This window comes from Trachinotus anak, unplaced genomic scaffold (genome assembly GCF_046630095.1).
Source record: "Trachinotus anak isolate AG129_WGS33_773 ecotype Australia unplaced genomic scaffold, CSIRO_AGI_Tana_v1 ptg000005l, whole genome shotgun sequence".
In the NCBI taxonomy this organism is placed as follows: domain Eukaryota; kingdom Metazoa; phylum Chordata; class Actinopteri; order Carangiformes; family Carangidae; genus Trachinotus; species Trachinotus anak.
In genome coordinates this window covers 2947528-2961541 of record NW_027273856.1, presented here as the reverse complement: position 1 = coordinate 2961541, position 14014 = coordinate 2947528, and the positions used below count along the sequence as shown (strand labels likewise).

Genomic DNA, 14014 nt, shown 5'->3' with positions numbered 1-14014 from the left:
GATTACGTCTGGTAGACGCGTCTCGTTGTTTCCCTCCAACTTTTGTGGGAGTCTTTGTCTCCCTGTTGTTATTCCTTGTAATAACAGCAATATGTTTTTATGTCTTTTGTTTTTAATCCTTTTTTGTGCAATATTTTGTCTGTTGTTGTTGTTAATGTCTAAAAATATTACTTTTTAACTTTATTACTTATTAATCAAATCAAATTACATCTGAATTTCGCAGCAAAGTTTGCAAACTCAGGCTCAGTATTGAATGTCAAATTAAATAATTTTAGCTGTATTTAACATGTACGAAATGATGATAATGTAAAATCTAATTTGACAGTACAATTAATTCTGCTGCACACATAACGCCACAGCCTGACACCCCACCCTCATATTCTTTAACCCATTACCATTTATTTTCTCTTCCTGACTGGAATATATCATCAACACTGATATCTTCAAAATAACATAAGATCTGTACTTTTTTTGGTGTTCTATATTGCAATCAGCAATATCAATCACAGACACAGTGATGGAAACTTCAGTGGATGTGGTCAGTCGTTCTGTTGGTGTGTTTTAGCAGTTCAGATGCTGTTAAAATTAGGACAGTCTCTTTGCAAACAGTTGAAACTGAAATGTATATCAATCTGAAGTCTCATCATAACACACATTTCATAGTTTTTTTATACATATTTTACAATTGCAATTGCAATTACCAATTCCAACTTATTATAAATGCCTTATTATATGAGGTTACCACTGATTTAGTATCAAGAAATTACATATAACCCTCCATTAAATTCAGAATTTACTTGAGAAACCACTGTGTTCGATAAGAATGCTCATCATGTGTCATGGTATCCATAATAAGCATTACTGTCTACTGCCATATTGGCTTATAAATGTAAGGAACATTACAATACTCCAGGGGGCGCTAAAGACTAATTTACTCAGTGAAGTATAGTGTACTGAAGTGGATCAGGGGCATGGATGTATTAGGGACTGATAAATGACCTGGTCAAATGCAGTTTTATGAATTTTATTTGATGACAGCTTCCTGGTAAGCAGTGTAAATCCCTTCTCTGAATGCTTGTAGGTAAACTAACAGGACTGTCTGTGCCTCTGTGTCAAAGATGCTAAAATAAGAAAAGCACATAAGAGTCTTGGACATACCCTGTTTGAAACAATACATCAAAGACAAACACAGCAGACATAACTGTAATGCTGAGGAAGTTCAAGCTGTGCAACAATGCTCTCCACCTTTCTCCCAAGCTCTTGTTCATTTCACAGCTCCTCTCTTTGAAATTTTGAGGTCAACACCTTACAATATTAATGTTCATTTTAGTTCCTTTTTACAGACTCGGAGGCATTGGTAAAGCCATAATATTCAGAAAAGCTTTGGTCAAGGTTTTGTACCATGTAGTCAAAACCTCCCCAATGCCTTGAGCAGGAGGTAGGTGAAGTGTGAGTTGATATTCAACTGGCTGCAGCTCAAAGGTCAGAGTTCATCGTCACTGTGCTGCCTTGCACTACGGTAATTACTTGTTAAATTGAAGGGAAAATGTTGGCAGACACAGATGAGGTAAATATTTAATCAAAGACAACCTGTGCGTCTGGTTTGGCTTTAATGACAACCTCTGTTCCACGCAGCAGCAGCAAACAGGTTCAGGCCACAGCGCTAATGTGCATTCATGATGATTTCAATACTCTCACATACAGATGTGCGTAGGTGACTTCATGAAGATATATTGGTGGACAGTGAATGGGTAGAGTCTGTGACAATGAGAGGATGTTATATACAACAAAGCAGAGGATGGTTTCAATCCATCGACTTCTGGGTAGTGGGCCCAGCACTCTGCTCTCCTGAAGGAGAAGAGAGAGAGAGAGAGAGCACTGCAAGTTTAATCCACAACTGTTTGAAATTCCTCTCACAGAAAGGAGCATTCTTACATAACGTCCAACCATTCTTCTTAATGACAGAAAGAGACGGCAATAGGAGGAGAGAAAGGGGCTGAGAAGAGGGAATGAGGTTCAGGGAGTGAAAGGGGGAGGAAAAAACCGAAGCAACTAGAGAGCAGGCCAGTGTAAAGGACAGAGAGAGGAGAGCGCACGAATGAGAAAGAGATGGACGTCGACTGTGAGAGAGGGAGATGTGAAATGAGCCTGATATGAGACAGGCTGATATGAGAGATATATTTTAATTTGTCATGAAAGTTAGGGCTGTCTATAGAAACCATACTAGCAGCGTATGTTGCTGTTGATTGTGCGTTTTTTTTTTATTCCTGATTCTTGTACCACATGTAGTTTTTGTGCTATATATATGTGTTATTATAATCTTTCATGTATTTTTGATGTGTTTGTGTGGTGATTGTACTGATGAACTAATCAGTGTTTGCTTTGTCTGTATTAGTTCCCCATTCATGCCAGTGCAGTTGGAGAGGGAGGCTTTCCATGGTGAACAGTCTCCTCTTTGTCTGTGAGGGGAAAACTGGGCCACACAGTCCCATCTAAAGAGAAAGAGGGGAACAAACAAAAGAGAAAAGAAGAGGAGGAAATGTATGATAGACAGAAAGAAATGCTATTTGAATGTGCAATCAGCAGCATGGGGTGTGTGGATTCAGATATCACTGCGACACTTACATAAAACCCAGTGGGTTAATGTACACCTGCAATATGCCAGTGATATCAGTGCAATTGGACATAAAGCAATAACATTACACAATATGACAAAGTCCCTATGAAGATGATTGTATGTTATTAAATGTGTCTGTTGCATAAACTGCATAAACTCCCACCTTTATATGTACATTGTTTTCTGAATATCTCTTTCCTGACATTCTGACACTGTATCCAGGACACAAAAATGAATATCGTATCACACAGATTTTCCTGTTGACTCGACATTTGAGAAGAAAAACAGGTTCATGCTTGTTCAAAAGCTGAATAAATCAATCTGTGAACACATGAACATGACGCCTTTTTTTTCTTTTTTTTTTAGATTAAATGAAAGCCGAGTTTCCCAGAACCACACTGGCTGAGTCTGAACTATATCAGTGCACAGTGAAGTGAAACAATGAGATGAAAGCGCAGACCTCAGCCAGACTGGTCTAAACTGGTCCAGGTCTGCCCTGATGTGTTTTTTTTTTTTTTTTTTTTTTTTTTTTAAGCTCATGCTGTCTTGCAAAATAAACTCTCTCCGAGGGATCAGACAAGGATTTATAGTGAGGCCCTGTGTGTGCATTCATGTGTGTGTGCGTCCAGCCCTGACTCGGAACTATACTTCTAAAGTTTCTAAACACAACCTATAGTGATGTGTTAACTTGCTTTTGTGTTCTGTGGAATAAACTTGAAGATACTTTAAGAATTAAAATGACAGAATCAGCCGTGAATGCAACTTTTAATTTGTGGATGAGCATGCAGCATTTTATGCTTTAATAATAACTGATCTCTCCTGTAAACTGCTGTGTCCTTAAAGGCACCAGTGTAATGTAATGTACAGTAATCGCTGCAACGTCTCAGGGAAAACAGACAAAACTATGCAGCAATGTTGCCCTTCTTTCCTCCCTCTCCTTTTTTGTGTGTGTGTGTGTGTATGGATTTACTGCCCCCCCCCCCCCCCTTCTCCTGCCAGAGGCATAAACAAAGCACAGAGGCTCTACAATAGAATCTGAGTTTATGGAGCCTGATAACACAGCCAGTTTGCAAAACATGTGAATTGGTGTCACATAGTTTGAGAGGCTGTAAGTTCAGGGTGTTAGAGATGTGAAGACTCAACAGGGCTCCGACAACATTAACACTACACTTTCCAGAAGCAGGCACGATGACAGCACAATGACAACAGGACAGGACTGTGGGAAAGACACAAACAGTTTTGCTTTAACTCAGTGCTGTTTTTACCTGCGGCCATGTTCCATCACAAATTTTGTTCCAAGTTTTGCCTCAGCCTCATCTCATAAACATGTTTACACCTCCCTGCCCCCTCCTCTCTTTCTCTCTGCCCTTTCCCCCGTTTATTTTTGCACTTCCCCCTTTTCTTGGCCACTCCTCCTTACTCCTGTTCCCTGCAACCACTCATCTGTCTCTTTCCTCTTTCCCTGTTTTCTTTTGTTCCAGTAAATCTGTGAAAGGAGAAAAGTTAAGAGGAGATGGTCCTTTTACCATTTCCACTTATCCTTTCTGGATCAACAGCACAGTGTGTTCCCATCAGCCAGCAGCCCTGTCACAACCTGACGCAGTGAAACACACACGATCAACAGGCTGAGATAAGTACAGAAACAGATGGTGTGTGTGCGTGTGTGTTTGTCTAATAGGGAAATCAAGATAGCACATTCATGAGCGTGACTGTGCCTAACAGGACCATCTCCGCAATAAAACATACACTTACCAGTTATGAATTTATGAAGCACTGCCAGTAACGTCATGTTGCTACACTTTCCAGCACCAGACACAAAATCAGAAGTTCAATAACAGCGGGGTTATGACAGGTTATAACATCATAGATCCCAAAAAGAGACACACAGCAGCCTGGGAGCTGCCTCTGAGTAAAAGCTGTCCAAAACCCAAAGATGGAAAACATATAGAAAGATGTCATTGCGAGCATGTTCATACCGACCTGGCTGCAATACATGTGGCAAGGTAGCAGGAGTAAGAGTGAAATCTGAATATTAAATAAACCTGCATTTTCACATTATTCCAGGCAAATCAAATAAAAGCCAGTGGTCCCGAGACCATGCTTTGAAAACAATGGAAAAAATGAGCAAAATTGTGGTTTTCTGTGGTTTACGGTTTGTCATACAAGACAAAAGCCAAAAGACCTCCAGGGCAATTGGATAGGGGATGAACATATATATAAGTGAACACAAGCACACACCTGCAGGTACAGTCACACAAGGGCGAAGTGGTGGAGCGTGTTCCTGAAGTTACCTGTCACTACATAAAGATGTTTACTTTCCTCTATATGTAGAGAGACAGAGACAGTGCCGATATGAGAGCAGTATAGGCTTTAATAGCAAAGCAGGAAAAGATAAAAAAAAAAAAAGGTCAGCCAGTAAATCCATCCAGTCATTGCTGTGTAAATGTATATCAGTGCTTGCACTTTGAAAACTGAGGAAACAGTGAGAAAAAGACCAAAAACAACAACAATGACCAATACAACAGATGGGCAGTGATGGGAAATGATTATTTGAGGTCGTATTTACACACAGATCCAATGATGGAGCCTTTGATGGGCTCTCAGGATGCTTACTGAGATAAACAACACTCTCATTCTCCTATGCTTCATTGTAATAATTAGGCTACAAAAAAATATAGCAATGGCAGTACATAGTGTAACCTGTCCAAATATGGTTTGAAACACGCCGTGGCAGTTTATGGAGATGACATTAAGTATTGTGGGCGCTTTTCCCAGAAGTCTGCTGTTAGTGTAACTCAATGAAGGTCAACAACAGCTGGGGAGGGCTTCAGAGCACCAGCAGGGACAGGAGGACAGCTCATAACTGTTCTCTCTAATTCAATATAAACCATTTAATACATTATCACATTATTGCTTAATATTGATTAATCACTTAGTAATTACCTCTGCCAAGGCTTGTATGACTCCACCTGTGTTTGAAAAAGCTGAGAAGGCATCAAAGTCCAATTCATCTCAGAGGGAATTTTCAATTACTTTGTTCAATTTCTAAGCACTATGATATCAACATGATGACATCAGAGTGAATAGATTAATCAGCGACTGTTGATTCAATCAGTCGTCGAGGGAGGGAAGAAAATGGTGCAACTGAGGTTTGAATAAACAGACAGGAAGTCTGGGTTGAATAAGATTAGTGAAGAACAGAGCGGCAATATCCACTAATCAACTGGGTTAAAGGCCTCACCAGGAGACTAGATAGTATGCAATCGATCCAACTACCGGTTGGCCAGCACATGGCTTATGTAACTGATTATATTATCCTCAGGAAAGGTTTGCACTTTGCAGAACCAAGCTGAATTTGTAAGTTGTTGCTAACAATTCTAACAAAACATTTTCAGCCTAAACGCCCTGTCACTGTGTCATGAGGATTTTGCAGCACAATTAAACGCAATACAGTTATTACGGCCTGTGATGGCTGTCGCCCACCGCCATGCCACCATTTTTAGCCCCTGTTTACTGTATGCTCCAGTGAGTGAAGACAATTTTACCTCAGATTTACACATAACACATAAGCCCCGGGCAAAACAGCTGTGGAGTTATGCATGTTGTGTCTTTTGGAACAGGCTGACACTATGTAAAGACAGACACAACAAACATGAGCATGTGTTGGATGTAACGGCCTGATACCAACATCAGTGAGTGAGGGTGCAGAGTAGATTCTGACAAAAATGGTGCAAGTAATTAGTCTAACAACCTGAACTACTCACTCACTGTCAGTTTGGGGCATGGGGTGCAGATTAATGTGAAGTCAGTTTGTTTGTTGGTGTGTTTGTTTGTTCAGCTTTTCCTGGGGGGGAGGCAGAGAGGGGGAGGGAGGGAGCAGGTATTCGCTCATCCCTCTGTGGGCGGAGCAACAAGGAGGACAAATACACACTGAGCCTCCCGGTAATTAGATAAACGGAGAGACCAAAGGATAAACGACAAGGAGAAAACACAGAAAAGTGGACGGAGCGTACATCTTTTTTCTTTACAGGTAATATTTCATTTACTTCACCGTGTTTTCTTCCACTAAAGTCTGTTTAGGTCTGAGGTGAAAAGTGGTAAGGAAGGGACATCGTTTCAGAGCCTCGTGTCTCCGCAGATGATGGTGCTCGATTTCAATATCTCCCCCCCAAAAAAGATCAATTACAGCCTGCTGTGTCAAACTTCTTAAAGTCTAGTTTCACTTTTTTTACTGGGACTTATTCGACAAACGAGTGGGACTGATATTCGACTTTTAAAGATTTTTTTATTTATTTACATCATTTGACAAACGAGCACATACCAGCCAAGACCGGAAGTCCATACAGCAACTAAAACAAAATACATGTGGTGTTTATTCAGAACACGTGTTTACTACTGAACATAGCATTTTTAGTAATTACTCTCTATTTTCGATGTCCCATATATGACAACTAACATTTTACTTTTTTTTTTAAATTGAAAAAATACAAATGTAAATACAAGTAAAAACAAAAGAGAGATAATTAACGTGCAGGATTGAGAGAGAAAAAAAAAAAAAGGATAGCAATGGAAGCTAACGTTAAGCTAACACCCCGCTCTTATTGTGAAGGCCAGATTGTTTCCGCCGGCGCTGTTGTTTGGGACCGAACATGTTGTGTAACTGGCGGCTGCTGTGTCATCAGCCAACTGTTGGACACGTTTCCAAGAGTTGTCCGTCCAGTTGAGTTTTACGGTACAGGAACAAATGCTTTAACTGCGAAGGGTAGAATAATTATTTAACGTTTGTTTTCATGAAGGTTTAGTTTTTGTCTTTTGTCTGTAAACTGTTAGGCGTTAACTAGCAACAGCCATTTATTTCTGCTTTGGTAATTAGCTAGCTAGCCTAGCTTTTTTTCACGCCATAGCTATAAGGTACTGTATATAATACATTAACAGCTCAAGTGACCCAAAATGTGACGGACCCCCCCACTCATGGAGTCTGTTCTCTTTTTTTTCTGCTTGTTTTTGGTCACGTTTCGTTACGTAGGCTTTTTTTTTTTTTTTTTTTTTTGCTGAGAACAAGTGTTTAGGGCCAACACCCTTTCAGCCCCGGAGAGGCAACTTGGTCAGTTAACTTGACAATGTGTGTTTCTTTGTCTTTCCCACTGTTATCCACCCCTCTGTCCCTCCGCCTCTAAAGAAATCAGATTTAATCATGAATAAAGACACAGAGATCGACATGAAGGACGTGGAGCTGAATGAGCTGGATCCTGAGAAGCAGCCCATGACAGGCGATGGCCAGGCAGCGGGTGGAGAGAAGAATGGCAGCGTCAAGCTGAAGGTCCCCGAGGACGAGGTGACATTCACCGGCCTGTCCAAAGAGGAGCTGATGAAGGTTGCTGGTACTCCAGGGTAAGCGCTATTATTCTACAGTTGCCAGAAATACTTTCTCAATGTATAAAGGTACACTTGGATTGGCATGTGGCACAAAATAAATGATCACACTAACATTTTTTCCCTTTTGCAGATGGGTGCGAACCCGTTGGGTCCTTCTTGTGCTGTTTTGGCTGGGCTGGGTAGGCATGCTGGCCGGAGCCATTGTAATCATAGTCCAGGCTCCTCGCTGTAAACCCCTCCCTGAGATGAACTGGTGGAACGAAGGACCCCTGTACCAGATCCCTGACCTCGCAGCTTTCGCTGATGGAATGGAAGGTAGAGTATCTTAGGACTTGAAACAAGTATGCGTTTTTTTTCACTGGTAAATATACAGTGTTTTCCATGCCTTGCAGACTTATGTTAAGGCTTATACCCTTTGTTGCTGCTGTTTGCATGGTCTTTTTTTGCTGATGGTGTCATCCTTACTCCCAAAATAAGATTTAGAGATTATTTACAAAGTGGTCTGGCAATGACGTGGTATCCCACTCCAGTTCACACAGGATAAGTCTTGTGACAATGTCTTGAGTTTCCTCAGCCCTGCGTGACCTATTCCGACTGGCCAGATACTAAACTGCTGAATAGGCAGAGACTGAGTGACTCAAGGTCTAAAGAACACAGAAAACCCTTAAGTCATTTCTTTCATATCTCTCCTACTCATTTGAGGTTAAAGTTGAGCAATACAGTACATTTTTTTTTGTGGTGTGCTCATATGTATTTCTTAGACGTCTTATAGACTTCATTTCAGATTCAAAAGTGCTAAAACTATTCTCCTTTAGGCTTTCTATTTTCATTAAATGCCCCTTGAAAGACAGCAACAGTTAAGCCTTCATTTTCCAGTTTTAAATTTCAACCATGTAAGGTTTTTTTAAGGGCAGGAAGGAAGGACAGGTTGTACTACTGTGAATTACTCGTGAGCACTCGGGTCTCCAACAAGCCATGGGCAGAATTCCAAAAGCCACACGTGACTGTGTTTTCACAAAGGACCCTCTTGTACTCAGACTTCACATGGCCAGCAGAGGGTGTGGGGGGAGCCATTCACATGCTCCTGCCTAGAGTCAATACCAGCTCATGAGAGCAGCAGGATTCACCCTTATCTTTGCTCATTTTTTCTTTACTTCACTGTCTCTTTTGCCCTCTAGCCTTGTGCCCTCTCATCTAATCCTCTGACCCTGCTACCTTTTACACACCAGCTCTCTGTTGTCCAATGTGAAATTCACACTGACATGTGGCGACATTTCATTCTCCTTCCCTCTATTTGTCTGTAGGTGTTACCGAAAAGTTGGACGCTCTGAACCAGTTGAAGGTGAAAGGCCTGGTTCTCGGCCCTCTTCATACTGTCCAGGCCAACGAGCCAACCACCCTGGAACTTGAGACAGTCGACCCAAAACAGGGAAAAGCGGAAGACTTGGTCACTTTGCTGGAAAAGGCCCACAAGAAGGGTAGGTCTTCAAACATGTGATTTATTTATTATAGTTATTTGAGTTTAAAAGCTCAGACCATCTTTATGAATCACAGTCAATAATGACAAAGTAGGACCTTATGTCAGTGTGAATGTTTGCTCGACTGCTCAAGCCCAGGTGCTGTAAGCAGACTTTTGCCTTCTGTTTTTTCTCAGGCATTTCTGTGGTGCTTGACCTGACTCCAAACTACCTGGGAGATGCCCCCTGGTTCAATGCTGCTGGTACTGAGGAAGTGATCGAAAAAGTCAAGGTAGGACACACACACTATGACCTGTGGTCCTTAATTCACTGAATCCATGTCACTGAACTGTTGTAGCTAAAGTGCTCTTGTTCTCTTCCAGGCTGCAGCAGAGCACTGGCTGAGTTTGGGTGTTGATGGCATCAAACTGTCTGACTTGACTATTCCTGCCAGCTCTCTTGAATGGTCAAAACTGCAAGCTGTTGTCCAGGGCAACCGCACTGAGGACACCAAGAAGAGGTAACTATGGCGGCCACTTCCTTTGGATCACCATAAATAGACAGTCTGTGCAGGAACACACACTTTTTATTTTGCAAGACTTTGGTATGAATGTAGCTATTTTCCTGCAGATACAAGGAAATCAGTTTTGAACAATGACTGAACTGGATTGGTTTATATGAATAATTTTCTAGTATTAGGACAAACACAGAGCTCAAGTTGCTATTTTCTGAATGAAGCTCCAAAAAATGGAATTTAAACTTAGTGAAGAATTTTTAGGACCCATCACTTTTGAGAAAGCAATTTTCAAAATGTCAGTAAAATGTCAGCTGACAGCGTTGTGTTTTTAGAGAGGACATAGAGATAAAAGACATTCCAGTGCTACAGGGGACTGTGGGTGGGGGTCAGGGAGAACTGGGTCAACAAGAAAGGCAAACACAGACCAGTGGGGCTTTACACTCGTGTCAAAGCGACACCTTGTGGAGGATTTGAGGAATGACAGACTTGACTTTTGAATCAGATATTTAACATTCGAGGAGGGATTCTGTGCTTTACTTAAAACGAGTTATGATATAACTCAACATTTTCTACTTTCCACTGACTGAAACCAGTGTCAGGTGTCAGTATAAACCATTGCTCTATAATGTCACTAATCTGACCCTGTTTTCTTCTGCTCAGGGCCTTGATTGGAGTAGTTGAAAGCAGGTCGGCTGCAGAGGTGTCTCAGCTCGTCAATACCACTGGTGTTGATCTTGTTGTGTCCGACCTGCTCAGCAGCGGAAATGGAGGTTGGTTTGAGTGTCCTGTTTGTCTGGCCATGCTTGAATGTGTATCAAGTGTTCTTCTTCTCCAGTTTTTGGCTGGTTCCTATTATTTTGAACAAAACATCACAATAGTTTGGACAGATTACACTTATGAATTTAAAGATTTTCTATTAGCATTTAATCATCCATTGCCATGCCCATATTAATCACACCACACCTCCTCCTCCATAGTAATGTGGGTTATGCTGTTTTTTTTGTTTGTTTTTTTTTCCATTTGTATTCCCTTGTGACTTTTTTAGTGTCTAAATCAAGAAAAACAACAATTTTTTGAGTGAAAACCAACCAGCTGCTGGTGCTTTACATGTGAATATTTTGACCTGAATATCTGCAGGTAAGGAGCGTATCAAGAACATAGACACCCTTCACTCTCAGCAGAGAAGTCTGGGCTGGGGTCTAGGTGCTGCCCAACTGGACCAGCTGTCTACAGTAGCAAACAGTTCATCCCTGATCCGTCTTTACCACCTCCTGCTGTTTACCATGCCCGGGACCCCAGTGTTTACTTATGGAGATGAGATCGGCCTTCAGAAAGTACAGGTAAGCAATAAAACGGACAAGATCAGTTCAAATGTTTCAACAACCTTACAGCTCTTACAGAGTGTAACCTTTGTTATTCACCTCTTGTTTCCTTATTAGGGTGAAAAATATCCTAAGATGATTTGGGATGTAGAGAAGGAACCTGCTGAAGGCGCAGATGTTAGTGAGGCTGCTGAGGTAAGATTGTTTTCATGAAATATCTGTGTGTCTGTCACCAAACTAGTGAGGGCATGGTCAAAAACATTAATTAACTGTCAGTGTTTCTAAAAACATGTCCTCGATTTTCACATTTACAGGCTCAGCGGAAGGAACAGGCTTCTGTAAGGAAATGGTTCAGATCCCTCAGCGACTTGCGAGGCAAAGAGCGCTCTCTCCTCCACGGCGACTACTACCCTCTCTACTCCTCTCCCTCCTCCCTCGCTTTCCTCCGTGTGTGGGACCAGAGCGATAGATTTATAACAGCTGTTAACTGGGGAGAACAACCTGAGACACTCACACTCTCGCTGGCACCTACAGGCAAGTTTCAGTTCAACACAAATATCTAGTTAAGATGTAATTTGTCATACTCAGCAACACACATTGACAATAGTTAGTTTTTGTGTCCATGTTTTTAACATTATCCTTGTTCCTACAGAGGGAGTCGAGTTGCCAGAGACAGCCACAGTAAAGCTAACTGCTGACAAGACAGTCAGCTTGGACAAACTCACTCTGGAACCCGGAGAAGCCATCCTGCTGCAGTTCCCCTATACGGGCTAAAGATGGCGCCAATCTATAGGAAAGCGAACTAGGTTTTCCTTGTTAAGAAAAATGAAAGACAGTTGTTATCCTTAGGAATAAAATGGCATATTCAAAAGAAACAGGACTTTATGTCTTTATCATAATAAGTAGGATTTTCTGTCAGTTTATCTAGTCAAAACAGAAAGAAATTGGGTGAAAGAAAACCTGCCATACATTTGCTGGCCAGTACAAGCTCTTTTTTTTTTGGAGGGGGGAGCTTTTATAAAGTTTACACACGTTTATTTTTGTCTTTTTTTTTAATGTTCTTTGGAAAAGACGCGGCCACCTTGTCCAGATGTGTGAAAAACATTCCATTCTATTCTTCGGGCATTTCTTTAGCCGTTTTTGTGGTTTTAATTTTTAGATTTTAAGAAACTCTGTTTTTAGTTTCTTCATTGGTTTTTTTTTCTCACTAAAAGACACAAGAAAAACAAGTTATCTCTGAAAATGTGTGGTGACTCAGTCCGAGGTATTTTAAAACAAACAAAATTGTTGCAAATGACCTCAAGGCTGTCAAGTGAACTGAATTGGAAATAAATAAACAGAAAGTTCTGTACCGACTCCTGTGCACTTGTGTTTTTGTCACATTTTTTAAGAGTTTGTTGTTTGTTTGAGCCTGTTCTTTATGTCGGAGATAATACCAGATAAGATGTTCACACCATTCGTGCATACAGGTGTGTGAAAGTGTGTCACAGATGTTGACAGAGGAAGCACGTCTATATTTTATCACCATCCCGAGTTAGGTTTTATAGGCACATTATACTAGACTCTAAAATGTTCTTTTGCACATTAAGTGGGTTGTTCACTGATGATCTTTAAGACACTACTGTCACAAACCCCTTCCATAGAGTGTAAAAAATTCCTGAGAAAGTGTACTTAATTTTCATAATCTTTAAGAGACATACCTGTGATAGAAATACAAACAAATGTATCTTATTACAGCTTTTTCCATAGAGGTCTCTGGGGCTATTCTCCTGCACTGAGTGATTTTTGTAAGAGTTATAACCTTTCTGAAAAATGAATCAGCATTGACCAAGCCAGGTAGATGAATGAGCAGTTGAGAGATTATTGTGATTCCCACAGTTGCTTTTTACGTGTGTATGATTTTAAAACACTGGGTTGAATGTAACACCATACCTGTGTTCGTAAAAGACGCTTTAGATGATAGATAATAGCTAAAGAGTCAGGTTCATATACAATAATCCCACTTATATTGGAACATTGATAGACACTTGTGCATACTGTATACCTAATGATAAAATGATAACAGATGGTGTTTGTCATCCCCACAATGAATGTTTTGACATGTATTGACATTTTGAGTCACAATGGCACAGAGAGAGAGCAAAAGAGAGAACAAGATAAACACTTGTTGTAAGAGTAAGGTTTAGTATCTTTATCTACAAACAGTCTTTGTGGTTTTGCTCTTTATTGGCTGGAAGTCTTTGTATTTCGTAATTTATAATTTTACTTCTGTAGAAAGACGTCAGCTTACGCCATACTATTTATAACTGTTTATCTAACCCTGTACAAACTAGAGCCCAGCCTGAGGTCTTTGCTGTGCCAGTGTCTAGCCTGACCTTAACCAGCAATCCTACTTCCTATTCACTACTACAGTGAATGATGACGTACATTTACTCGTGCTGTTTTTAAAGTACAGTATTGAGGGTGAGGTTTTTCCATTTTTATGCTACTTATTTCTTCTGTAGCACGCCACGGCTTTTCCAAAGGAACTACACTAACGAACTTTATCTGGCAAAATTTAAATGTCTGCTGTTGTTAATACTTATACATTAATGTCAGTAATAAAAAAATAAAAATCCAATAATATACTTAATATACCACTCTAAAGGGGACAATTTTGCATAATACGTACTTCTAATTTTGATACTGTCTATCTATATTTATATGTATTTTACTGATAACCAGT

At 40.6% G+C, this 14014-nt stretch overlaps 1 protein-coding gene across 3 annotated transcripts; it reads left to right on the top strand.

The window, feature by feature from the left end:
• Positions 1-6517: 6517 nt before the first annotated feature.
• Positions 6518-12644, top strand: slc3a2a (solute carrier family 3 member 2a). 3 transcript variants are annotated; one of them, XM_071477753.1, is made up of 11 exons: positions 6518-6647; positions 7797-8008; positions 8124-8308; positions 9298-9471; positions 9648-9742; positions 9834-9970; positions 10628-10737; positions 11105-11307; positions 11407-11484; positions 11604-11823; positions 11942-12644. In XM_071477753.1, the coding sequence occupies exons 2-11, from the start codon at positions 7812-7814 to the stop codon at positions 12061-12063; spliced, it is 1521 nt and encodes a 506-aa protein (XP_071333854.1). In that variant the 5' UTR covers positions 6518-6647; positions 7797-7811; the 3' UTR covers positions 12064-12644. The 3 variants fall into 3 exon arrangements, with proteins under 3 accessions (XP_071333854.1, XP_071333855.1, XP_071333856.1); XM_071477754.1 differs by lacking the exon at positions 6518-6647 and adding an exon at positions 7223-7349; XM_071477755.1 differs by lacking the exon at positions 6518-6647 and adding an exon at positions 7246-7528.
• The last annotated feature ends 1370 nt before the right edge of the window (positions 12645-14014 follow it).